A 25,271-nucleotide genomic window follows, 5' to 3' on the forward strand; every position below is an offset into this window, starting at 1 on the left:
CCCGAATTATCATCTTTAGGGATGGTTATAAAAAGAGTTGCCCATACACTTGGCTCATGGAAAATACTCGGGTCACCATTACACATGAAATTAAATATCTAGGGTATCCTTTATCGAATGCCTACTCAAAAATCTGGTGGAAAAAGAAAATGTGAGAAATCAAAACCTCTAATTTCACAGATGAAAATAATCATGGGTAAATACTGTGGCCTTTCTCTTTTACCTGTCATCCAATTCTACCTCCTTAAAGTCGAACCATCGCTACTTTATATATTAGACATGTGTATATATGAGATAGACGACATCCTAGACACACTTCAAGGTGGGATCTGGAAAAGCGTTTTGGGGCTTCCGGCATCAGTTCCAAATGATATTGTTCGTCATGAACTAGGTATCCTCCCTATATCTGCCAAACGGAACTGGAGACTCCTGAATAACTATACAAAAATCCTGGATCCCCCTGGTAATTCACTGTATGTAGACCTTAATGAATTTCTTCATATGGGTCGTATGAAATCTCTGACCCGATATGCGGAAAAAATGAACGATCTAATGGCTCTCTTGGGCATCCTGAAAGATGACTTAATACTAGGTTTACCTAGTTGTAAACAAAAGTTGTATCGCTATTACTGGAGCTGTCAGGCTGATAGAATTGGGTCCTACCGTTTGTACTACGAGTTTGCCCAATTCAGAAGAAAATTGGGAGATAGAGCTGGCTATATTTCACAGTTCCCTTCTGCTATGGGTCGTAATATTCATTTACGGTTCAAACTGAATGTATTCCACACTAATGAACGATTGTGCAAATGGGGCACCTCTGATAAAGAATCTAACAATGGTTTTTGCCGTTTCTGTAAGGATATGTTTTCTCTCGAGTCTCTTAAACATCTAGTTATCTACTGTGAACATTTTGAAGTTTTGAGACTATCGAAGTTTGGGAACTACATGATCTCTAACTCAAACCTATCGCGTGAAGTACTATGGCAGCGATGCATGCTTGGTGATAGTACTAAATTCATTTTAAGATTGCTATCTGTTTTAATAATTATTGAATCTGAGCTAAAGGATATAAATGATATAAGATGAGCTGTAAATACTTATATGGTATGTGATGCATGTAGGAATGTTGTTTAGCTATGCACAAATTCTTTTTGCTTAGGTAGCATATATAATGTATGTGATTTATGGTCAAAATGGGAAAATGAACTGGTGAGAATTCTGTTTTGTATGAAAAAAAAAAAAAAAAATTTTTTGTAAAGGTTTTTAACCAAATACAATAAAAAAAAAAAAAAAAAAAAAAAAAAAAAAATGGGGGTATATTTATTCTGTAGAGACTTTTATAGTTTTGATAATTGAATCCCAAAATATTCTATTGATTCTTTTTCCCATATTATGGGGTATCTAGCTCCCAGGTCTGTGGCCACCTCCTCCTCTGTAATATTCAGGGCTTTAGATTTTGAAAAATGTATGCTAAAGCTCGATATTCTGGCAAATTCTTGCAAGATATCCAGTGCTCTGGGGAGTGCGTTTGCGGGGTCCCCTAGGAACAACATTGTCCGCGTATAGTGCTATTTTATGGATGCTCTCACCACACCTAACCCCCTTTATATCTAGGTCTTGTCGTATCGTTTCAGCTATGGGTTCAATCGCCATGGAAAATATTAAGGGCGAGAGAGGGCAGCCCTGCCTAGTCCCTCTGCTTATTTTAATTTTGGCTGTGGGATTATTGTTAACCATGACTGTTGTGCTCGGGCAGCGGAAATTCGCCAGCACCATTCTTCTGAAGCCAGGGGCACATCCGAACTTTTCCAGCACCAGCTCCAAGTGTTTCCAGTCCGAGCTGTCGAATGCCCTCCTGGCGTCCAGAGCGGCAATAGCGAATCTCTGCCCTGACCTACTTCCCAGATCCAGTATGTCCACTGCCTGCCTGATATTATCTTGTGTGTCTCCCTTTTACGAACCCTGCCTGATCCGGGTGAATCATTTTAGGCGAAACCGACGCAAGTCTAGTTGCAAGCACCTTCGCATAGAGCTTAGCATCGGTGTTACGCAGCGAAATCGGGCGATAACTAGTGCAGTCTGTGGGGTCTTTACCGGGCTTGAGTATAAGAATGGTGGTGGAATCACCCATAACAGGTGTCACCGCTCCACACTCTCTTATGTGATTAAACAAGAGTGTTAAGGGCCCCAGGAGTTGTCTGCGGAATGTTTTAGAATATCCACTTCACAAACCATCTGGGCCCGGGGCTTTATTACGGGGTAGTGCAGATATGGCGTCGCTAATTTCTTGTGGAGTTATGGGTGCCTGTAAGATGTCATTATCTTCCTGAGTGACCAGAGGGAGGGAGGGAGATTCTTGATATATACTCTTTTTGAGCCCGAGGGTCTAGATGCTCCCTTTGTAACAATTCTTGGTGACATTTTTCAATGATCTCGATCTTATCCTTCTCGGAGTAACACAGCTCACCTTTTGGATTTTTTAATTGTACGATAGTTGCGGGAGTTTTGTTTGCAAAGCTTAGCTGCAAGGAACCTGTTAGCTTTACTTCCATGAACATAGTATGGCTGCTTGGTGTTAATCGGTGTTTGCGCTGTGGTTCCGCTACGTGTGCCTCTATTTGGGCTCTTGCCTTCCTGACCGCTCTAAGAGTTTTTTTGGGATTGCCTAGTTTTGTGCTGCGTTTCAGCCGCTTTCAACGCTGCTTCCAGAGTCTTTTTAATGAGATCCCTTTCCCTCATGTACGCTGCAGTCTGTGAGATGAATTCCCCGCGGATCACGGCCTTTCCGGCATCAAAGACTGGAGCTCTTACATTTATTTGTAGACTGGCTTCTTCAACTGTCAATTTGTCCTTTATGTGGAGAGGGCCCATATAGAAATCATGCGGCTGCACCACCTGTATGACTTGTTGTAGAGTGACCATTTTGAAGCGCTGCTTTTTGATGCAGTGTGGAGGTTTTTAACAGTGGGATATTTGGGGATTAACTCCAACAGGTGGCCGTGCTCGACTGCATGCAATACCCATCTGTCAAGTATCTTGTGCCATTGATGTAAATGACACTCACACCTCACCCCCCCAACTGGAGCTGTTAAAGTTGCAGTCAGGCCGGAGGTTTTGCTCTACCCTTTCTAAGTGCCAGAGGACCCTCCCCACTGCTGCTGTCTGTACTCCCTTGGTCACTGGTATCTGTGGGATTTTATTTGTATCCTTGCAAATAGTGCAAGGATTTCCAATATTGCCTGGCGCCTCCAACGTTCCCAGAGGAGGTTGACCTTCCTGCCCATGCCTGTTTTTAATCGCTTTTAGTGCCTCATCAATTTTTGGGCCAAACAGATCGTCACCTTCGAATGGTATGTCCAAGACCTATTTGTTGCACATGTCTAAAATTGGTGCAGTGCAGCCACCCTTTCCTTCGCAGTATTACCCTGTTAATCTGCTTGAAGTCTGTTTCGGCCAAATCCACCACAAAATTGATAATGTGGTTTGTGGCTTCTTCTCAGTCTTTAAGGACAACAGCTTCGGCATGCTTTTCCTCAGATAAGTGCTCTAGAAGGGAGGTTAATCTGTGCCACATTTCATGGTCCTATCTGGACAATCTCCAGTGCGTTTGATGCTTTTACTGTAGTTGCTCCCACTGTGAGCTCCCTTCCCCCCCAGTGTGTCAAACTTCCGTCTCTCGGTTTCCAGGGGCAGATTACACTTGCATGCCTGGGTGTGCGCTTTTCTGCTTGCTGCTGAGACATTCCGGTGAAGGCGACGTGCTACACTGAAGAGTGGTGGCTGGTGCTTTAAATGCAGGCTAGACAAAACTTTCAAAGACTGGTTCTGTGAAGGGGCGCGTCATGGTATAGAGCCCTTCTTCCCACACATGGCCGAGGATCAGGATCGCCACGACTGATTCTTCTCTTGTGCAAATGATCGAAGAGAAAGCATTCTTTTTTTTTCTCGTCAGCGGGGAAGAGGCCAAATTCTTGGCATGCTTTTGTGATTGGTATTTGGAAAGCCCCAATCTCATCGTGTGGCAATGGCTTTGCGACTTCATCAGCCTGGTTATCTAACTGGTCAGCGTCTGTATCCAACTGGTCATCTTGGGGAGGAGATCCAGCGGTAATGGAGGATATTGTATCCTGCGGAGTGTTATGGAGAATTCTCAGAAATGTGTTAATTCTTCTCTACCTTAGAGACCCCCAGCACTTTTGTTGGACTCTAGGGGCCTCTTTATAACCCTGGCACTCCCGTAATGAAGGGGGCTGGTATGGGACCTGCCCCCTTCATTACGGGAGCACCGATTACGAGGTTCCCTTTGCGGGACCCTGTAAGGACGCCTGGTAAAACCAGGCGTCCTTTCTGGGTCCCGCGAAGGGAAGAGGGAGGCAATAACGGGCCAGTTGTAATGTGCCCGTTCTTACATCCCTCCCCATTCCCATTGAGCCCTATGGGGGCTCAATGGGAATGGTTCCTGCAAGGAGGAATTACCGGGTCCTCCTATGTCGGAATGACCCCGTAAGTCCTCATTGCAGGAACCCGGTTTGGAGGCAGCCATGGTGCTAATAGCACCATGGCTGCCTCCAAACTGGTATTGAGGCCCAAGGACTTTTTCATTTTTAACCCGGAGGGACCTCCCCCCCCCCCCCCCCCACTTTCTCATGTATTTTTCTGTGATTTGAACTCAGTTTCTTTTGGTTTTGAAGTCTGAAAAACTCCATAGGCATCTTTTTACATTGTGGCACACAGCACCCTAAGTGCAGTGGCACAGGGAAGTCTGAGATTTCCCAAAGGTTTACCTACCTTCTCTTGGATAAATTACTGTTGCCAAGAGCAGTGAAGTCAAACTGACTTTACTTACATTTGTAACTTTCTAGACACAGCACACACTATCTTAAAATAGGGTGCTGGAGGGGTTATTACTTAGTATTCCTGTTGTCTAGTTTCTCATGTAACATTTTTATGTTACCCTTTCTACAATGAATGGCTGGTGGCAATGGTTTACTTTTAACTACCGTTGTGTGTTTTTTCAGCGGGGTGCGTTCACAGCTGAAGTAAAGCACCGTTGGGTGTCATTTTTGTCAAAAAGGCCCCAGTTGTCTTATTGCCATTTCTTGCTGGAAAGGTCCTTCTTGAGAATTACTCTGCGTGCTAAGCCAGGTTTGGTTCCTTTGTTCGCTTTGTCTTTTGCGGGATTCACGAGCGAAGCCCGCCTCTGGCTCCAGGGTGTCTGGCAGGCAGAGGAAGTGAGAGTGGTGCCTGAACCTCCCTTTGCTTAATCCCCTTGGTTACAGGAATGCACCCAAAAGGTGATTGGCCGGCTGGCTCTCCGGCAAGGGCAGCTACCCTGCTGGGTGACAGGCTGGAATGAATGGGAGAAACCTGCATAAAAAGGCAAGGCTTTTAAGGCTGATTCGACCACTGGATGAAAAACCAAAAAATAACTTTGAGACGCCTGCTGCAAATCCTGGACTGTTGGTTTGCCCCGGTGAGGCCCTGCTGTTGTGCTGAAGCTCCAAATTCGCCTTGACTAGAGAAGCCCTGCAAGGACTACTTCTCCCCTTGAGTTGGTGGGACCAATCAACTCCAAAGTGAAATCGACTGGACATCCTCTCAAGGCTGGCTGTACTTCCACTGCTGCTGCTACCGAAGTGCCAGGGTGAGTATCACCAGAATCAATTGGTTCGTTTTTAAGTCGGACCCGAGCTACAGGAAGATCCTCCAGACTCCCAGGAAGCAGGACTGACCAACCCCGAGCCACGTCAGAGTGCTGGACACCAGATGCGAGGAAAGTCCAAAGTGGTAGCCGAGAACTGTGGTGGTGCTATTTGCCGAGACGCGAGGAGCTGAAACCGTGAAGTGCCGCTGAATTGAAGTTTGCCCTTTGCTGCTGCCGACCATCCCATTGCAGTGCTTGAGTCCCCAGAAGTCCTCCCTGTTGCCCCTACGACTGAGGCCCAGGAACAGGATCTGCAGAGCTGCACAGGAACAGAAGCCAGCGGGAACCATTTCTTCTAACCAAAAGGTACTGTAAACTAAGGGGACTTGCCTCTTGTTGTGTAGCCTTACTTGTTCTCAGTGGAGACTTGTCTTGCTTGCTTCTGTAGAGTTGCTTGCATCTTCTACCCCTCACAAGCCTAAAAGCTTGTGGCCCTACATGGATTCTTTTTCTACAAAGACTACGAAAACATTGGGCAAGACTTTCTTACCTACAAGAAGTCATTCAGCTCACCTAGACCTTTGCCCAATTGACACTGGCTGCTCTGGCTCCCTGAATGACTTCTTACCTCCGACATTGTCCTTTACCTTTCTTTCCAGGCAGGGGTCAACTTACTTTGCATTGGGGGTTCAAAAGAACTTACCCGCTTCAGAATATTCGTGTGATCTCATGTTTTATTCTGATAACCCTTTTGACACTCATCTCGGTATTGCTCTATATGTACCAGTGATACGTTCATGTCCACAGTGTCCTAGCTTTTTAAGTCAGCTGAGGGTCTAGGAAGTGTGTGCGCCATCCCAAATGGGTACTTGCTAATTCAGAGAAACTAAGTGTGTATTTTGGAGTGTATTTCTGTGTTACTATTACATTGCCCCTTCTGAAGAAGGCTTATTCAAACTGACCGTTAAATAATTGTTTAATCAAGAAAAGTTGAGTGTAAGAGTTTAATTGGATACTTGTCACTGTGAATCTGTAAAACCCCTACTGCTAACATTGACCCCTCTTGAGATAAGCCTGGCTGCACAGCCACACTACCAACCTGTGTAGTACGGACTTATACCAAAGGTTGGGTTCCTATTGCCAGGAGGTCAAGGTTGTTGTAGTTCAACCAAAGGGTTCTGCACCAAATCTTGCCCAACACAGATCTTGGCCAGTGCCAGTGAGTTACCCCTCCTCTTGTTCCATGCGGTGTATTTCCATTGTGTTAGAATTGGTCATTGGATGCAGTTCGCTGTCTCAGGCTGCGCTGTTGTGGGGAGTGTGACCTTTCGCCGTGCTTCTGCTTTTTATCCGCTTTACGTGGTGGTGGTGACCTGGTTCTTTGTGGCTTGGCAGGTAGCAAACATTAAGTTGTGGGTGCTACCCATGGTGTCTCTGGATGCCCATGTGGCATTTTAGGCAGCTGCGGAGTTGTGGGGGAACTGCGGGCCAGCCAGTAGCCTGGTGTCCAATTGAGTATGCAGGTTCTGGAGTGTAACCAAAACTTGCAGTGAGCAGTGCCTACGGGTTGAGCAGCGGCTCTTGTGGCTGAGGGTCACCCTTAGCTCCCTGAGGCTATGTCATGGCCGCTGTGGCGACCTCAACAGAAGGCGTCTGTTTTGAAGGCTCTTCATTGTTCTGGAGCCAGAGAAAACAGGCGACGCTGCGTGCCGTGACTCAAACTCTATCCACTTTGTACTGCAAGATGTCCTCAGGCTCGGCATGAAAGTATGTGATTGGGGAGACTGGCGCAGTGATTGTCTGGAGTTTGATTTTTCCTTGCTCCACTGGTTGGTGTTGTGGCACATGGTGGGCTGGCTCCATAGTGTGAGCTTGCATGCCAGATTCTTCTTCTTGTCCTGATACTTCATGTGTCGGGGCACTTACCCTGCATACTTTTGTGGAAGCAGTACGTGAAGGTTCTTGCCTGTGTTGGCTAGCACTTCTCCTTACCTGTCGCTGACCAGTTTTTTGCTATCTCCACCGTGCTCTTCCCAAACAAGCGTTTGTTAGTCATCGAGCAGCAGTCCATTGACAAGTGCTTGTCCGCCATAGAGAGTATGTGGACAAGCGCTTGCCCGTCAGGCGGTGTTCAGTTGAAGATTGCTTGGTAGTTGTCACATGCTTGTCAGTGGACGAGCTAGTCGATGGGGAAAGCTCCCATCTGTGCGTTTGGTCATTGTCTACCGTTCAGCCGTTGACCGGCCTTCCATCGATAGACCCCCTTATGACATGTGACCCCATCATTGAGTGTGGACTGTCGACAGAGCCGGCAGCTCCCCCGCCGCCTCTGCCAATGAGGACAGTGGTGCTTGGGTTTTAGAAGCGATTAGCTTAATTAGTTTAGGCCCGTTAGAAAGCTTTTATTCCGATTTTGCCCTTTTTGGCCCAGGTTCCCTTTTCTGTGGGCGTATGGGGCGGCTACGCTCCGAAGACTGCCTCTGATGGGGGGGGGGCCTTCATTTAGCCAGCATACCGGGCGTCTTTCGTTCCTATGTTTTAGTGCTGAAACCTTTACATATTTCACACTCTTCAGCAGAGTGGTGTGGGTGCAAGCAAATACATTCTTCATGTCTCGCCTTCAAAAACAATTAAGCCACAGTTGGTACAGGCTTTAAGACATGCATTACTTACCGTAATAGCATTTCAGATTGTATCCGCTCAGATTCACATGCTGTGCATATAGACCGACATCCAGTGGTAGCCGCAGAGTATTGCATCTGGTCTTTCGGGGAACGAAAGGGGACGTCGGCATAGGTGTGTCTGTAACACTATCCCTATCGTGACGTGTAGTGTACCCAAAATCCCTCATGCGCCGAGGTCCCTCAGATTGTATTTCTTCTGCCATGAGGGAGCCCAAGGGTATTGTGAGTGAGTACATGAAGAAGAGAAAAGTAGTAAGAGGTCTTTGTTCCTTCCAACTCGAGCGGGGAGGTAGAGAGGGCGCGGGTGAATCTAAGCAGATACAATCGTCAGAAATGCTATTACGGTAAGTAATGCAGGCCTTCTGATGCTGGTTAATCTGCTTAGAATCACATGCTGTGCATAGACTGGCGAGCAGTACCCAGAGTTGGAGGGGGGTTGTGAGAAGGAACAGTAGAGAAAATAGGTCTTAATACTGCTTGTCCCTCCTGGGAATCTGACCTAGGATGAGTGTCTAGGCAATAGTGTTTTGTAAAGGTGTGTACAGAACTCCAGGTTGCCGCTTTGCAAATGGACTATAGAGGAACATTTGCAATGAATGCTATGGAAGCCCCAGAACCTCGAGTATAGCGTGCTCTGGGCTTGAAGGGCAGTTCTCAAGAGTTAAACAGTGTGATGCATTTGACAATCCACCTTGAGTTAGCGGATTTAGAGACAGGAACCCTTTCTCTACCAGCTGACACTGAAACGAAAAATTGGTTTGTTTTCCTCAGTGGTTTAGTTCTTTCCAGGTAGAACATGACTGCCCTGAACACATCCAGTGTGTAGTTTTTTTTCGGCCATGCTATTGGGATTCTGGAAGAAGGTAGGTAGTTCAATCGATTGATTCACATGGAACTTAGATGAAATTTGGCGCAAATCTGGGGTGCATGCGCAGAACTACCTTATCTCTGGACTGTAACAAAGGGGTCTAGAACAGAAAGTGCCTGTAGTTTGCTAACCCTTCTGATAGAAGTGATAGCCACTAGGAAGGCTGTTTTATAAGTCAGGTCTTATGCATAGGCTCAAAGGGAGCTCCCACGAGCCTGGTCAAAACCACATTTAGGTCCCACCCAGGAGCTGGGTGATAAATGGGAGAATAAATCCTCTTAACCCCTGCCATAAAGGCCTTAATCACTGGTATCTTCCACCACGACACCTTTAGTTGTGATGTGGTGTAGGCTGACAGTGCAGCCAGATGAACCTTTAGGGAAATGACGACCAACCCAGTGTCCAACAGATGGGTTAGGTACAGCACAATGTATGTGGGGGAGCAATCGATGGGATCAACACCATTGGGATTACACCAGATGACAAAACGTTTCCATTTGCTGGCATAGCAATAACGTGTGTTCGATTTCCTAGCTTTCCCGAGTATGTCCATGCACCTCTGGAGGGAGCTGTAGGTGTCCAAACTCAATGGCCTCAGGAGCCAGGCTGCTAAGTTCAGAGTTTGCAGGCATGGGTGTAGGGTCTCCCCTCTGTCCTGAGGCATGTTGTACGGGCAGGGTAGTTTCACTGGTGGGGAGAGGGACATTTCCATCAGATGAGCGAACCAGGGTTGGCGGGCTCACATAGGGGCCACCAGTATCATGGTAACTGGTTCCTGGTGCATCTTGGGGAGTCAGGGAAGGCGGGGTGCGGGGGGGGGGGTGTAGGGGGAGATCGGAGAGCGTAGACAAATTTCCCTGACCATGTTATCCAGAGACCATTACCCTTGTAGCGGTTCTGCAGGTATCTGGAGGCGTGATCTGGCCATTGTGTGTTTTCCAGAGTTGCGAACAGGTCGATCTATGGGAAGCCCCAGTTTGCGAAGACGTTGGAAACAAGTCTTTGTGCAGACGCCATTCGTATTCTTCGGGCAGAGGAAAATCTCTGCTGAGTACGTCCGCCAGAAGATTGAGTTCCACCTGGAACATGTTGGGACAACAGAAACATCTTGTGTCTGAGGGCCCATATCCAAATGTTTTGGGACAGCTTGGATAGCCCTGGAGAGCTAGTGCCCCCGTTTGTTCAGTTAATACATTGCTGTAGTGCTGTCCGTTAGAATCAGCACTGTCTTCCCTTGTAGTTGCATCTGAAAGGCCATCAATCCCTTGAACACCACTAATAGCTCCAGTAGATCCATATGGTTGGACGCTACCTGAGGGGACCACACTCCATGTGCTGTTTGCTGAAGCAGGTGAGCCCACCCCCCCACCCAGAGAGAGATGCGTCCGTCATGAGAGTGGCTTCCACTGCAGGGGTGGTGAAGGTCTTCCCCTTAAAGAGGTTTTCCCTTGCCCAACACTGCAGAGAGAACGCGGGCCGGCGAGACAACTACCAGATCTTCCCATTGTCCGCTGGCCTGACACCACTGGCTGTTGAGCCACTCCTGCATGGGTCGCATGTGCAGCCGCGCGTGGCGAACCAAGTATATGCATAACGCCATAATTCCTAGCAAGCGCATGGCTTTTTGCACCGTCACCTCCCAACTGGCTACAAATTGAGGGATCTGGAAAAGCAGGTTCTGAACCCTCTCGGAGGGGAAGACGAGGCAGTCTTCCGTCCAAATTAGAGCTTCCAGAAATTGTTCGACTGCGCACTAGACGATTTCTTCTCGTTGACAGCGAAACTCAGACTGAAGAGAAGATCTACTGTTTTTTTGGGTGTTGGAAAAACATGTATTGTACGAATCCCCTGTGATGAGCCAGTCGTCGAGGTAAGGGTAAACGGGACGGATAGTCTGCACAGGTGTGCTGCAGCCACCGCCAGGACCTTGGTAAACACCCTTGGTGCCGAAGCGATGCCGAAGGGGAGTACCTTGAATTGGTAATGCCTGTCCTCGATCATAAACCTTAGATATTTCCTGTGCGCTGGCAACATTGAAATATGAGTATGCCTCTTGCATGTCCAATGTTGCCATGTAGTCCCCTTGTTCCAACAATGGGATTACCTCCTGTAGTGTTACCATGCAAAACTTCTGAGGATTTATGAACTTGTTCGCTGGGCGCAGGTCTAGAACAGGCCGCATGGTGAGGTCCTTTTTGGGTACAAGGAAGTGCACTGAATAAATACCGTTGTTTACCTGCAGAATAGGGAGGGCTTCTATGGCGTCCTTTCCCAGCAACGCTTTCACTTCTCGATTCAGGATTTCCAGATGTTCCGGTGAAAGGCGCCGTGAGCATGGTCTGAATTGTGGAGCTCGGGCGAATTCCATGCAGTACCCGTGGGCGACCGTCTTTATGACCCACTGGTCTGAAGTTATCCCCTCCCATGCCATAAGGAAAGATGTTAATCGCCCCTCGACCGGGGAAACATGGGAGGGGACCTAGATCTGATGGTCATTTCTGACCGGAGGCTGTGGCTCCTCTCAGACTGGGGCCTCTACCTCTGCCGCATCGTGGCCCTCTTGAAGGGTAGTATGCGGGGCTTCCTCAAGTTTGTCCTGTATTGAAACTCCCTGTGCCATAGTTACCTTGATTTGCACAGGACTGACCTTGAAAGGACCGCCGGGAGTTATTACCTCTCGGGGAGGTGGTCTTTGTGTTATCTAAGAGTCTCATGCTCTTTTTTGGCTGTGTCCAATTGAAGAGTGAGGCCCGAGTCTCTGGTTTAAACCCTGAGGTACGCAGCCAAGCGTGTCTTGAGTAGGGTCCCTTGGGCAAGAGACCTGTCTGCTGTTTCAGCCGTGTCCAGAGTGTTCTTTATCACATTCTGGTTCACCTGCCTTCCCTTGGTTACAATAGCTGGAGGCCCTCTAGGAGTAGGTTCCATTGAGCGTCAGCATAACTCACCAACAGCGTGCATTATTTGCTATACGCATAGTGTATGCGGCAGCCGAGGTGACTCGTTTGCGTAAAGCATACAGCCTCTTGAATTCCTTGTCCAGGGGTGCCTCCCCAGTGGCAAGGGGTACCCCTGCCCTTTTTCAGGTGGTAGTCACTACCAGAGAATCAGGGATGGCGTGCCTGTTAATGTATTGTGGGTCAAAAGGAGATGAGCTAATCTATTTTTTCCACTCTTGGGTTCACTGCTCAGTTTGAGCCGGTGATACCGAGGAGGGAGCCAACCTTCTCTTGGAGTTAAGGCGGGGAATGGCTTGGCTAGACGGAGGCTTCTCCTTAGGAATATCCTCTACAAAAAGTCCTGCTCAGGCAGAGCCTCTTGAGTAGAGATCTGAAAATGTTCAGCTGCCTTCTTCAACATAAGAGTTGAAGGCCATTTGGTCATCTACAGGCAAGGCCTGACGTGCCAGAGGGGAATCCAAACAATACATCAGTGTCCTGATCTTGATGGGGAAGTGTCCATGGGTCCGCTCCCTCGTGCTGGGTTGCTTCCCAGTTGTCTGTGGCATCCGCCTGTTCCTCCTCGTAATCCTGTAGAAAGGAAGTGTCTTCCTTTTCATTGTAAATGGCCCTATAGGTGTCCATGTGGACAATGTCTTCCTGCTGGACTGGGACAGAAGGCTGATCTTCCTGAAAATGAGTAGACTGAAGGTTAGGCTCTCCACAAGACCTTTTCGGGGGGAGGATCAGAAAAACTGATAATTCTCTCCAGATGGTCCATACACCCCTCGAATTTCTCCCTTGTCAATTTGGAGGATCCAGGAGGGCCTACGGGTGGAAAAATAGCGTCTTCCTCCCTACGGCGCTGAAAAGTGTCTTAGGGTGTTGGAAAGAGGCTCCCGACTGTCCTCATAAGTATCTTGAGGATCAGGGCCCCATGGCGTATCGAAAGATTTGTCTGTGGCTTGCCCCATGATTTTCGGCAGAACCGAGATAAGACCCACCGCTGCAGTAATTCTCTCGATGCCGTCCTCGATAACCGCCGAATCGGCGCAAGATAAAGTTTGATGGCCTATCGGTAGGTGTATTGCCTTCCGCTGCGTTAGGGGGCCTAGCGGTCGGGTTTTCAACTAGAGGCTTAGTCATGATTTTTGGGCCTAGTGCGGCCTTCGGGACTGTCGTAGCGCCAGATTTCCACGCTTCGACGTGTGAAGCTTTTAGAATAGCGCCCTTACTTGTTTTTAATTGCCCAGTCGTAAGACGCTGCTGCGGATGCGGGAAAGGCTTTGGATCTGCACGATCCGAGGAAACCGCCTACATTTTCGACAGCCCTGGAAGCGCTTTCGCCTTTTCGACGAGGACATCGAAATAGGCGTAGGGGTTGTGTGCTTAGTGAGAAGCGTTTGTACGCCCCTGTCGCCGGGTGTTTTCCCTGAAGCGTGACCAGAGTCAGGCCTTAAAGGGTTGGGATGGGCGTCGCAGACCTAGAAGTGTTTGCTTCAAGGTCGATTACATCCGCAATGGATGTTTGGTCATCTGAAGTGCCCCCGTCACTCAGCAGGTGTGGCGGTGGGGGCTCCACCCGCGACATACCGTACGCGGCCCACTGCTTTACACAGCGCCCCTTAAGGGTTTTAGGCCGAAGGAGTTTGCAGGCCGCACACCGCTTTTCATGATCTAAGCGGAGACTGGCGTTACACGTCCTGTGTTTGTCCTTGCAAGGATATCTGACCCTACACTTAGGGCAGAACCTAAAAGGAGTCCTTTCCATAGTAAAAGGGAAAGATGACTAGACCAAAAGGGTAAAGAGGGGGTAAGAGGAAAGACATACCGAAAATATGGCCACCCGACCCCACTCTCTGTACTGTAAAGGTCGGCCAGAAGGCCCGACCACGTGGAAAATCCGGCCGCTGGATCTTAGGCGCCAAAATCCACCGCCGTAGACGAATCCCCTGTAGTCTTCGTCGAAGGTTGTTATAAGATAAACAATGTCTTATATAAGAGCTTTGCTATAGGGCAACCAGTTATTTGGGTGAAAAAAACAATCTGAGGGAACTCGGCACATGAGGGATTTTGGGTACACTACACGTCACGATAGTGATAGTTTTAGACACGCCTAAATTAATAGAAACCGTCCAACGTCCCCCTTCGGTCCCCGAAGGACAAGATGCAATACTCTGCGGTTACCACTGGATGTCGGACTATATGCTCCGCATGCGATTCTAAGCAGATTAACATCAGAAACAGGGATTTCTTGCTTTCCATCTCTCCTCCCTCTTCCACTTATCTGATGGAGAAGGTTCTGAAGATTAAACTTGAAGTAATGAAGTGTGGACATTTCTCCGAGCAGAAACATGAGGACGCCTTCCAGCATGACAAGCGGTTAAAATCTGAAGGGAGGAGCTACATACTAGACATGCCATTGGTGGGGACCAAAAGCTCCCAAAAGGAGGGCAATAGGATACAAAATAGACACCCAATTTTTCTTTATTTACTAATGTAAAAAGTTAACCGAGGATTCTCAGTCTGACTGGCAATGTTCATAGCATGTGAATCTACGAAGGATCCAATGCTGGAGAACAATGGTTAATTGGGGTACACTAGTGGTACGGTTAATTTGAGAAACACAATGAGGTCTTCACCAGCTTGCAGGACAAAAGTGCTGGTAATTCTGGGTAACACCTGAGTTTTGATGCAGTCCACAAAAAAAATAAAACACTTAAAAACGGTACTACAAACATTTGAGAGCTAGACGTTGGCATTTTTTGTGCCTTGGCTGATCCAAACATCAAAGATGCCCTCAACAGCTAACTGGTCACCAGCATGATTTTCTATACATCAAGCTTGGAAAAGTCTGATGCTGCCAGTGCCCAGAGTGACCTCTGGGGATGTCAGAGGCAGACACAGATTTCTTTCCTGAGAGGGGTGGATCACTGCTCAATGCATTTATTCTAAGCCACAGTGTCATGGTGAGCTGGGCACTTCATCCCTGGCAGCCACACTGCTAGATGCCGAGCAAGCTGGGGTGCATCTTCCCTGACAGAGCTGCGCCCTACATTTCACAGATGGCACATGCAGAATATGATGACACTGTATGGAGGCAAAGGTGAGCTGGGAACTATGTTCCTGAATGCAAAGTCAAAACTTGTCCTGGGGTTTATTGTCCTGGACAATGTGAAACCAGCACGCCGTGTGCTATATCCTAGAGACGGAGGGAAAACTTTTGGGTGCAGGAGCAGAGGTGGGGGAATGGAAGGTGCATTGATCAACACAAACAAATTCTATAAATGCCTGCTCTTGATGAACATAGAACCATAACAAGGACTGTTCTGGTGTATTTCCCAGAGACTGAAGGGGATGCTAGGAGGGTAGTGGCTCAGAGGAAGTGCATTCATGGCCCAATTAGATGCCTTCACATCATAACATACATGTTATGTGCATGTTTAGGGAGCCACCAGGAGTCCCACAGATTGTTTATTACAAGCCATCCTCAATACTAATAAGAGGCTATAACTGTACATGTTGTGGTCCTGTGCGTTTCAGTGGTTGCAATACAGTCCTGTCTTATGAGCCTCAGAAAACTCATGTTGCACATCTGAACAATCCTCCAAAGAAGACACCCAATTCGCCTACCTGTACTTCTATGTGGATCCACTATGATACAGCAATCATCTTCGTCTTCTGTATCTGCCTGGAACCCATCACTCTCCACCACACCAACCTAAATAGTAAAAGGAATATTCAGCATGTGTCAACTTAAAGATTTGCACCAATAAACAGAAAAAGTGGAAGATTCAAAAACTCAAACAGGGAGCAAGGAGATGGTATCCTGTAATAGAGATTTAGGATCAAAGTGGAAAAACTGTTAGGATACAATGTAAAAGCCTAGTCTCTCCTCACAGCCGTTTAAAGCTTTTACACAATAAGTTGGTTAGACATTCCCACTCGTATCCATAACTACTGTATTAAATGCTATAAAAGGTTTGCCCTTTCATTGCATGCATTTTCTATTAATTTCTAAAACACTAGATATTTTGGAGTTTTCCAAAGCCTGTGCATGCCACTTTACTCTTTAAAATGTGTATACAATCTACCCTTGTACTGAGCTGAAACCAGCTCGTTCCCAAGTAAGTGCCATGTAAGGATTTAGAGTAGCAGCTCTGTGGCTAACAGCAGTTTGAATACACATTGCTGCTCAGCTGGTAACCGAGGTTAACACCAGGGTCCCAATTCCGTTCAACACACTGGGTTGCAAGTGCTTCAACAAGATGGTTTGAAGAGCAAGTAGCATGTATGCATATGCACCCACAGTCTTTTAGAAACATTGGTCTTTAAAACTCAAACCTATCAACACTACAAGAAGGCAGACATCAGCGTGCAACATCTTTTGCAGAAGAAATGCAGAAAATGTACCTGCTGCACCCAAATAAGATTACAGTAATATTTACTAGATAAGGTATTACGTATTCATTATCTCCAGGAATTCAGCCAATGCATCATTGTTTTTAAATTAACCATCCAATTGGCTTATGTGGGGATCTATTTTATAGTAAGATTTCCCACTCATTGTCCAAGTTTATTACATCACAATACAGTTGAAGGTTTCCTGGAGTAATCCATCCAGTCTGTTATTGATAGAGTGGAAAGGAATCAGTTGCATCATGTTTGTTTTGAAAGCAAATGAGTCGAGAAGTTCTACTGTCTAACACTTCAGTCTAATATAAGGTTTTCCAAAGTTTCACTGGCTGAAGGATTCAAGAGAATACCCTTTATAAGCCCCAAGTATAAGCTGCAGATGTCCACTGTCAGAATGTATTGCTGCACCAGTACATGTTCAGTCCTAGATTTCTTACTGCCAGAGACAATTACAAGAGGAGAGAAATAAAAGCAACCACCAATCTACAGAAAACACAGCAATACTGTGTTAATATGAATCATGAAGTTACTCTCAGTACAGCAAAAGCTTAGATCGACCTTTCAGAGGATGTTGTGAAGGCAGTGTTCAAGCTCTGGTTACCCGTGGGGTCAAGGTGGCAACCAAATGCTCCAACTTCATTTCTTTCACTCAGTTGAAGCGGACACATGTGTAACTTACAGGTTTTATAGGGCTCCTACTTATGCAGCAAGTTCAAGGGGTTTATATAACATCTTGCCAAACCCATTTGCAGTGGCTTATGACCATGTATCAATAAGATGCCAGGGACTACATCACATTCATTTCTCATGAGGGTAGCTACAGGTTCAGGAGGATGCCTTGTGATTCTGGCTTGGGGCTGTCCTCATGCAAAAGCAAGGGGGAATGGAAGGGGTTGTGGCAATCGCATCAAGGGTGTTAAAGGGAGCTGAAATGCGATACTCTCATAAAGGGAAGCCAATCGCGCAATATGGGCCATGAAGACATTCAAGGCCTTCCTGTGAGGCAGAGCATCATAGTGTACACAGACCACAAACCCTTGGTGGGTGAGTTCATGTGCAAATAACTACATGGGGAGTGTCTTGCAGAATTGTGAGGTGGGTCATGTCGATGCAAGGGGGATCAGTATTTTGTTGAACATGTCCCAGGTAAGGATAATGTTTCTGTCGATTTCCTCTCCAGATCTTGGGAGCAAAACTAAATGCAAGGCCCAGAGACATGAGCTTTCAGCAAACCTACTGGGTAGGTTGGGCATGTGAGGACTAGATGCCTTTCATAGAGTCTAGGACGAATTAGGCCTTGAAGGGGGGACTTTTTGTAAGGCAGGGCGCTTGGTGCCCAATCTGGGTGTAAGACGCAGATTGTTAGAGGTGGGCCATGAAGGACAGCTTGGTATGACCAAGACAAAAAGGTTTAGCGCCGACTACTGGTGACCAGGCTTCGATACAGATATACAAGAGCCAATAAAAGGTAGTGTTTTTAGTGAGGCTGATCAAATGCGTAGGAATTCTGTACAGACATGCAGACCTTTGGAATAACCTGCCATGCCGTGGGAATTTGTCATGCTGAACATATTGGGCCCCATCGCTGGGGAGAGGGGCAGGAAAAAGTATCGTATTGTCCTCATGGACCTTTATCCCAAATGCGTGGAAGTAGAGATTGTCATGGAGGCAGATTCTGAGGCAGTAGTGACTTTCTAGATCCGGTGTTTCAGAGGGAGCACTTTCCAAAGAAACTCCTCACAGACAATGGGGTTCAACTTACTTTAATTATGGATACTTTTCTGAATATTAGGGTGACACCATGGGACAGCTCACTACCACTCAAACCTATGGGGTGGCCAAGTGCTCCAACCATCCCCTTATTCAGTGAATTAGGATGTCCATAAAGGAATTAAGGTTCTGGGAAGACACCATAGAGAAGCAAGTTTGCGCATATATAATAGTACCACTCTCCACCACAGGGTTAGTTCCGTTTGAGGCGCCACTGAGAAGGAAGCCTCACATCTGTAAATCTTCCATAACTGGGTAAGAGTGTGCTTTGTAGAGGGAGGTGAGCAAAAACTGAAGGAAGCAGCAGAGAAAAGGAAAACGAGTTACGACAAACTGAAGAGGATCCGAAAGACCTAGGCCTCAGAAGAGTTACAAATAAGGAGGTCCGGAGTAGTGCCAAAGTGGCAAAGTAAGTTTACCAGACAGCAAATGGTTAGGATGGTCCTGGAAGATGGGGTATATAAATAGGTAAGAGCTTCAAGAAGGATGCCCTTGTAACACTGACATCTTTCTTCAAATGTCACCTCCATGTTCTCTTGTCAACATATATGTATAGTGATAGGTGCGTGTGTGTTGTATCATGAAGTGCTTTCATTAGGGTTGTACATAAACTGTAAGCTCCATTACTTACAAGGATTTTGTAGTTAAATAGTTACTCACACTCCATGTTGGAATGGATGCTTTTACTGCAATATTAGGAAATTATGATTGTGAAAGTGTTCAGTTGATAGTTGGGGAGCATTGGGTTCGCAGTGTCTTAACCGGGAGCCTCACATCCATGAAACCACATACTGGTACATTTTAAAAAGATATGGGCATTCACCTTCCTCCTCTCTTTAGTAAACATAGCCTGCACATCAAGTCTGAAAACTATACAACAGCCATCCCCAACGCTGCAGGCAACCCCATTGGATATCTGTTTAAAGCTTGTTTCGGCAATGTCAACTGCAATGTTGTGATTAGAGGCTCTCACCGTCTGAGGATTTTCAATGCCTCCATTCTTTTTTGCTCGGGTAGGTGCATCTGCGCAATCTAGTGCCAAATCTCCGTCACGGTTCCATAATGGTGAAGGCATTAGCGGTCATTATGGTTGTGGCCTGTGTAGCCAAGATCTTAAAGGCATCTGGCTTTACGCCCTTCATTTTCCAGAGGCACTGGGCATATCACCAATTGAGTATTTGCTTTTCTTTTGGCCACTGCTGATACCACAAACTAAGTTAGGGTGGCTGAGGCATTTGGGAGCCAACTCCAGGGCCCTGTAGTTTTTCTCTGGGCGCCCTTTTAGTGCTGGTTCGGAGAAAATAAGTCTCAATAGAGACTTCCCATATGTGATTTAAGGTCGGTGTAGAGAACACTGATTTCCAACACCTGGTGCTCAGACTTTTTTGCCCTCAACTGGCTGTAGTTCAAAAGCAACACGCCTTTTTGATCATAGTGTGGAAAGGTACCACTTCATGTGGATGCAGTGGCTGGGTAGGAGAGGGTGTTCTAGAAGTCCTCTTTGGCTCTGGTCCCCCCATTCCTCATTCCGATAAGACAGTGGACAAATCTGTATTTCAGCCCCGTGTCCGAGTCAGTGTGGGTCAGTTCTTTGTCTGCCGGAATTGCTGTGCTGCCAAGTGGAGTTTATGGCAGGGTGTCCTGTGATACAGGTGCCACAACATGGCTCTCGCCAATGGAAGAGGAGGACCTAGACCTCGTGATCGGGGCAGAGGAGCGGTTACTGGAAACCTGCAGTGCGGTAGGTTGCTCCAGTGGTAGCATGATAAGTCTGTGGAGTTCAGAGACCAGTGTTTGTAATGATGCAAGAACCAGCATGGATAGGAACAACTGTGGATGGATGACCAGCTGCAGCTCAGGCAGAAGTACTGGCGGGGGCTGTGGAGGGTTTCCCTCCTCCAGCCTGGGGTGTGACTGTAGAAAGTAATGGAGAGCAAAGTTCTAAATCGATAAGGAATCAGAATTCAAAAACCTGTGCAAGAGGCCTCAGTCTGTGGTTCTGCAAAATGTGATCCATCTTAACCATATCCCGTTGTTTCTACGAAGTAAATTACTTAGATGCATTTCTTCTGGAAATTGCTTCGAAAAACTTATATTTGTAGGGGTCAAGGGTAAAAGGGAGAGCCAGTGTTTGGGAAGGAGGTACAGAAAGGTGGGGGGTATTTTCTAAGTAATTCCAGCAAACTTCGTTGAAATGACATGGAACCCATTTTAACATCCAGAATGATAATCTGTGGCATTGGTCCTGGGTAGTGATCTTCCTTTTTCCTCGCTTGCCATCTATCCTGCCTGCAATCTGGCGAGTGCAGCTACTTAAATGCCATGGATTAAACTGTTGTTGCTGACGATTCTTTAAGAGAAGTCATTGACTAGGTTCCCTTTGCCACAGATCCTTTCAGCAGTGTGCTAGTTAACTACTTTGCCAACGAAGATTGCCTTGGACAGTGGCACTTGTAGACTATGCTGTTGTCGATGGCTCCGCTGTGCTTTTTGGTCTAGTCAACTATGCCGTTGTCAACCGTTCCATCACAGAGTTGGTTTAGAGATCAGGGTTTGATGAGGTTGCCAAAAGTAGTGTGGTTTTGTCACAGAGGTTGTAGACTGTTTTTATGCTTGGTTGGTAAATCGAGAATGGGTTGTAGTTGGCCTCACTAGGTTCCTAAAAACAAACATTTTTTATGTAGCACCAATCTCTGCTAACGGTGATGTGTTCATGCCCTCTGTTAGTCGAAAAAGGATGTACGTGATTATTTTGAATACGAACATGGTCGAAGACGAAAAGGTTGTATTCTAAATGTTTGTATTAGAAATAAGCAACCCATAGCTAAATCCCATTTGTAGACCCGGCTCCCCCCACCCCACTACTTACCTTTTGGCGGCACCCTTTGCTGTGAGTGCGAGTCACTGCAGCAAGTTCTTCACTTCCATAGATGGGAACAATAGCTGCAGGGTCCTTTTCTTTTTCCCCCCCAAAACTTTGTTTTGTATGCAAGGGACACCCACGACACCCCCGATTCCATTATAGCGAACAAGGGTGCAGGGGACACCCCTACAACCCCGCTTCCCTTGTTTGCTATAATGAAAACCGAATGGTTAAAATGTTTGGCACTTTCGGCTGTACGTAATTTTGGTACAGCCAAAATCTGATCATTTCAACCATTTTTTTTATATACAGTATTTTTCGTGTGATCCTCGAGAGACTGGCCATTGTGCTTGAAGGCATGCATCAAGGTCACCTAGAGTCCGCAGGGCCGTCCTGTTCCCCGTTTGCAGCCAGAACGTGTGTAAGGGGTAAATTTTCCTCGCATCCTATTTTGGTTGTCTATTAGGCCCCCCATTTCTCTGGTCGCTTATAGATAGCTTTTCCATTGGGGCAGGAATGGCCACACTCCTAGAGGACTAACTCCGATGAGGGGGCATTGTCCCCTCATTTAACCAACAAACTAGATGTCTGTGCCAGTCTAAGGTTTTTTTTAAGTGAAACCTTGGTGACAATCCCCTATAAAATGAGGGTGCAGCAGTAGATAGTCCTCATGTCTGTCCCCCTCAGACAGACATTAAGTCCACAAGTAGCACAGGTTTTAGAGGTATTTTTTTGGCTCTCCTGTCAGAGACTGCTGCAGTAAATATCTGAAAGAAACTGTTCAGACTTTAGAGAAATCCTCTACTACTGGAGAGAAGCCAGTCAATTCCTTTCAGCACGACATGCAGTTAGACATGCAGTTAGAATCTAAACAGATGCAGCGGAGCACCCAACCTTGCATTGGTTGGGGTCAAAATGAAAAAACGGGGTGGATAGACCGCAATATGGACTTGTTTTCTCTTTAGTATGAAGTAGAAAATGGGTAATCAAGGACTCTCAGCCTGACAGGGAATATTTAAAGTGCTGCAGAAGTGAAAGCATGCAGCCTGAAGACCTAAAGAAGCAAGCCAGATAATCAGCTCTAGAGCTGGAAGGATTTAGGCCAAGGTGACCATTTTGAACTTGCATGTTCACAAACTTGTGCAATAACCTCTGGTTTAGGATAGATCATCCTTGAGCACAAAGTAGTCAGGGTACCAACCTTTCATGTACCATGCCCCCTTCAGCAAACGTGGAGAGCTTATTTAGGAGCAGTGCTGAAACCGAGATGGACATTCAAGAGGAATTTTTTGTGGCTCTGCAGAAATGTAAAGCGGGATTATCTGCAACATGAAACTATCTGAATTAATTAATTTCCATTTCTGGTCAAACTGTTGGATCCTGCCCGCTACTGATGACGGATGGGTCAGCAAAACTAATTGAAGAGAGCTTTGGTTACGAGGTGGCTGGCTAGTGGCCGGCTGCTTTCTTTGCAGGCTCCCTTACCATGGGAGGGCAGAAAATATGACCATTGTTAAGGAAGATGTTGCCCCAACAGAGGGACCAAAGCATGTGGAGCATAACTTAGTTGAAGAGGCAGAGAGGCCCGTAAACCCCAAAGACATTGATTTTCCAAATATCTTTCAAGACTGTCAACCATTTTGCCAACAATGATTCACTTAATCAAAAGGCATGTAGAGGAATTGTGTCTGTACAGGCTCGCTGAAGACACCCTTATCCAAGGTCTTTGGTTTGGAGGCCAGTTTTCTGTACATGTGCCTCCTTTCCATTGAGGACAAACTGATTAAGGGAAATTGCAATCTTCGATGGTCAAGGTAGAAGTGTACAGCTGCGACATGCATGGGTAGTGAGCGATTAGGAGGTGGACCCACAGAGTCGGAGTTGAGCTGAAATTCCTCTAGAAGACCATAATTCCAGAGAATCCAATCCAACCAGTATGCCATCCTCTGCAAAAAGAATCATCAAAATGTGCATGTCTGCAGTGGCACATGGACCATGTGATGAGAGGGAGGCAGAAAAAGGCCAAATGGAGGTGTTGTAGCCAGTGCCCAGCACGGGGTCTCTCTGGGCCAGCCTGGACAAACACCGATTAGTTGGGACACCTGTGTGCAGTAAAGTGGTGAAATGTGCAGGCAGAAGGTGCCACGGATGCAGGAGCCAGAACCTGCTTGAAAATACCCATCATGGCTGCCCAGGCGGCCTAAGATGCTGCTGCAGAAGTAGTCATGGGAAAATAAGACCTTGCACGAAACTTGCACCAGCGTAGGGATGGATTCCTCTGGAGGCATGGACTGGTGTGAGTTTTCTAGAAGATTAAGAGCTAAAGACAAGGAAGACTTGCGCTGAGATATGCTATTAGTTCTCTCACCTTCAGCATTGATGTTACAGGCAAAGAGGTTCGGGTGCGTCTCGTGGGCAAGGGGGTCCTCATGATTCCAATGACCTGACTTTGAAAGGTGAAGACGATCTTGTCATGGTGCTCATGGACAGATTACAGAGAAATATTGGAATCCACAATGATTGAGGGAGAAAAAAAAAATACTTTTTTTAAAAAGAACTTTCGGTTTGGTCTCCCATGAACATTTTGGACCACCCGCACCCCTCATATCCTTAATTACCCCTCTGGCAGCACACAGCAAAGTATGCCGCTGCCTCTGCAATACACCTGCAACGCTGGTTCCCTTCACACACATGGAAGGGAACCAGCACGGCAGGGCCAGCTCCTTTTTTTAGTGCGCTAGTGTTATGGACAACTTTCATTTCTGGGCCAATTCACTTTAACCTTCGAGACACTGAGCTCTTTTGCTGGACAACCTTGGGGTACATAACCTGACGAGAACCACATTCTTCAATATTGTGGTCTTGCTACAAGTGCCAAACACAAAGGGGATGAAGTCTTAGCCAGACACCACCCTATTGCAATCCTCAGATTTTGAAGCCAGGGACAAGAGTGTCGGGTTAAGGGGCAGAAGCGCTCTCATCACTTCAGGCACGGGATCCAGGAAAGCTTTCAGAAGGCACTATCTGGCATGTCACTCATGTCATTTTTGTTCTCCATTTGTTAGCTGTTGGTTGCCATTATTCTGTGTCCATTGATTTCACCTTTGCAGCATCTGTGTAGGGACTGGGCAGCAAGCTTTTCCTGGAAGCAGGGGCTCCTTGAGATCATGCAACTAAACTGGTCCCATTGGGCCAAGGGAAGAACACCCTACCATGGTTATTGGTATATATGACTCCAGTGTGTGCAGATGATTCACCATTAAAACAGATCTTGGAATATTGGGAGACGTCTGGGCTTTGGGACCAGCCGCTAGTCGCAACATAAGGATGGAGTTAAACATTGGGTGGAATTTTCCACTCTATCCCATTGAACAGTTCAATATCTAGGTTTTAGTGGCCAGACAGACACTGGAGGGCTGTCCCACTAGACGCCCGCTAGCTTCTTCCCATTCTTTAACTCGGGTGTGAATTTAGACTTTATGTCAGACACCACAAACATTACAAAAAGGAGAACCCTCCTCCCCAAAGAATAACTAGGCGTGGCAACCATAACGCCTTTTCCCACACCCCTCAGGGAGGTACACACCATGACCATATATAGCCTGATAACTAACAGTTTTGGAAAAAAACACCTGGATGATGCAACCCATAGTCAATTTTATCAGGGTTTCTCCATAAGGTATCCCCCCTACCCTCGAAGTAGAGGGACAGGCCCAAGAGTATGCCTTTGTGGCACCATAAGCAGCTTTGTGACACTCACATGCACATTTAGGATTTCTGTACCTTGCATTTGATTAGTATTGCCAGAGCTTCATGTGATAATTCTGGAGAGGGTACACATGGATTGAGCAACTTTTGGTACCATGGTCCTCATTACGGGTTTCAAAGCAAGGGGGTCTGCACCTGCAGCTCTCAAGATGTTTTGGTCTACACACCTTTGGCTAAGATGGATGAGAGTTGGTCTAAAACATCACAAGAGCCAAAGGTTGAAGACCACTGCTCTAAGCACATCTGCTCTCCTTGACAGCAAAATGGTTACTCAGTCGTTTAGTATTTCATTACCCCCATATTGCTTCTTAGCACTTGGGAC

General features: G+C 46.7%; 1 protein-coding gene across 1 annotated transcript in view; it reads right to left on the reverse strand.

The window, feature by feature from the left end:
• Window positions 1–25,271, reverse strand: part of CHAF1A (chromatin assembly factor 1 subunit A) — a 616,874-nt gene that overhangs the window by 85,601 nt on the left and 506,002 nt on the right. The window contains exon 14 of the mRNA XM_069649371.1: window positions 15,766–15,853. Coding sequence (XP_069505472.1) covers window positions 15,766–15,853 — 88 coding nt within the window. The remainder of the gene's footprint in view (window positions 1–15,765; window positions 15,854–25,271) is intronic.

This window comes from Ambystoma mexicanum, chromosome 1p (genome assembly GCF_040938575.1).
Source record: "Ambystoma mexicanum isolate Mex_15411 chromosome 1p, UKY_AmexF1_1, whole genome shotgun sequence".
NCBI classification, from domain to species: Eukaryota; Metazoa; Chordata; class Amphibia; order Caudata; family Ambystomatidae; genus Ambystoma; species Ambystoma mexicanum.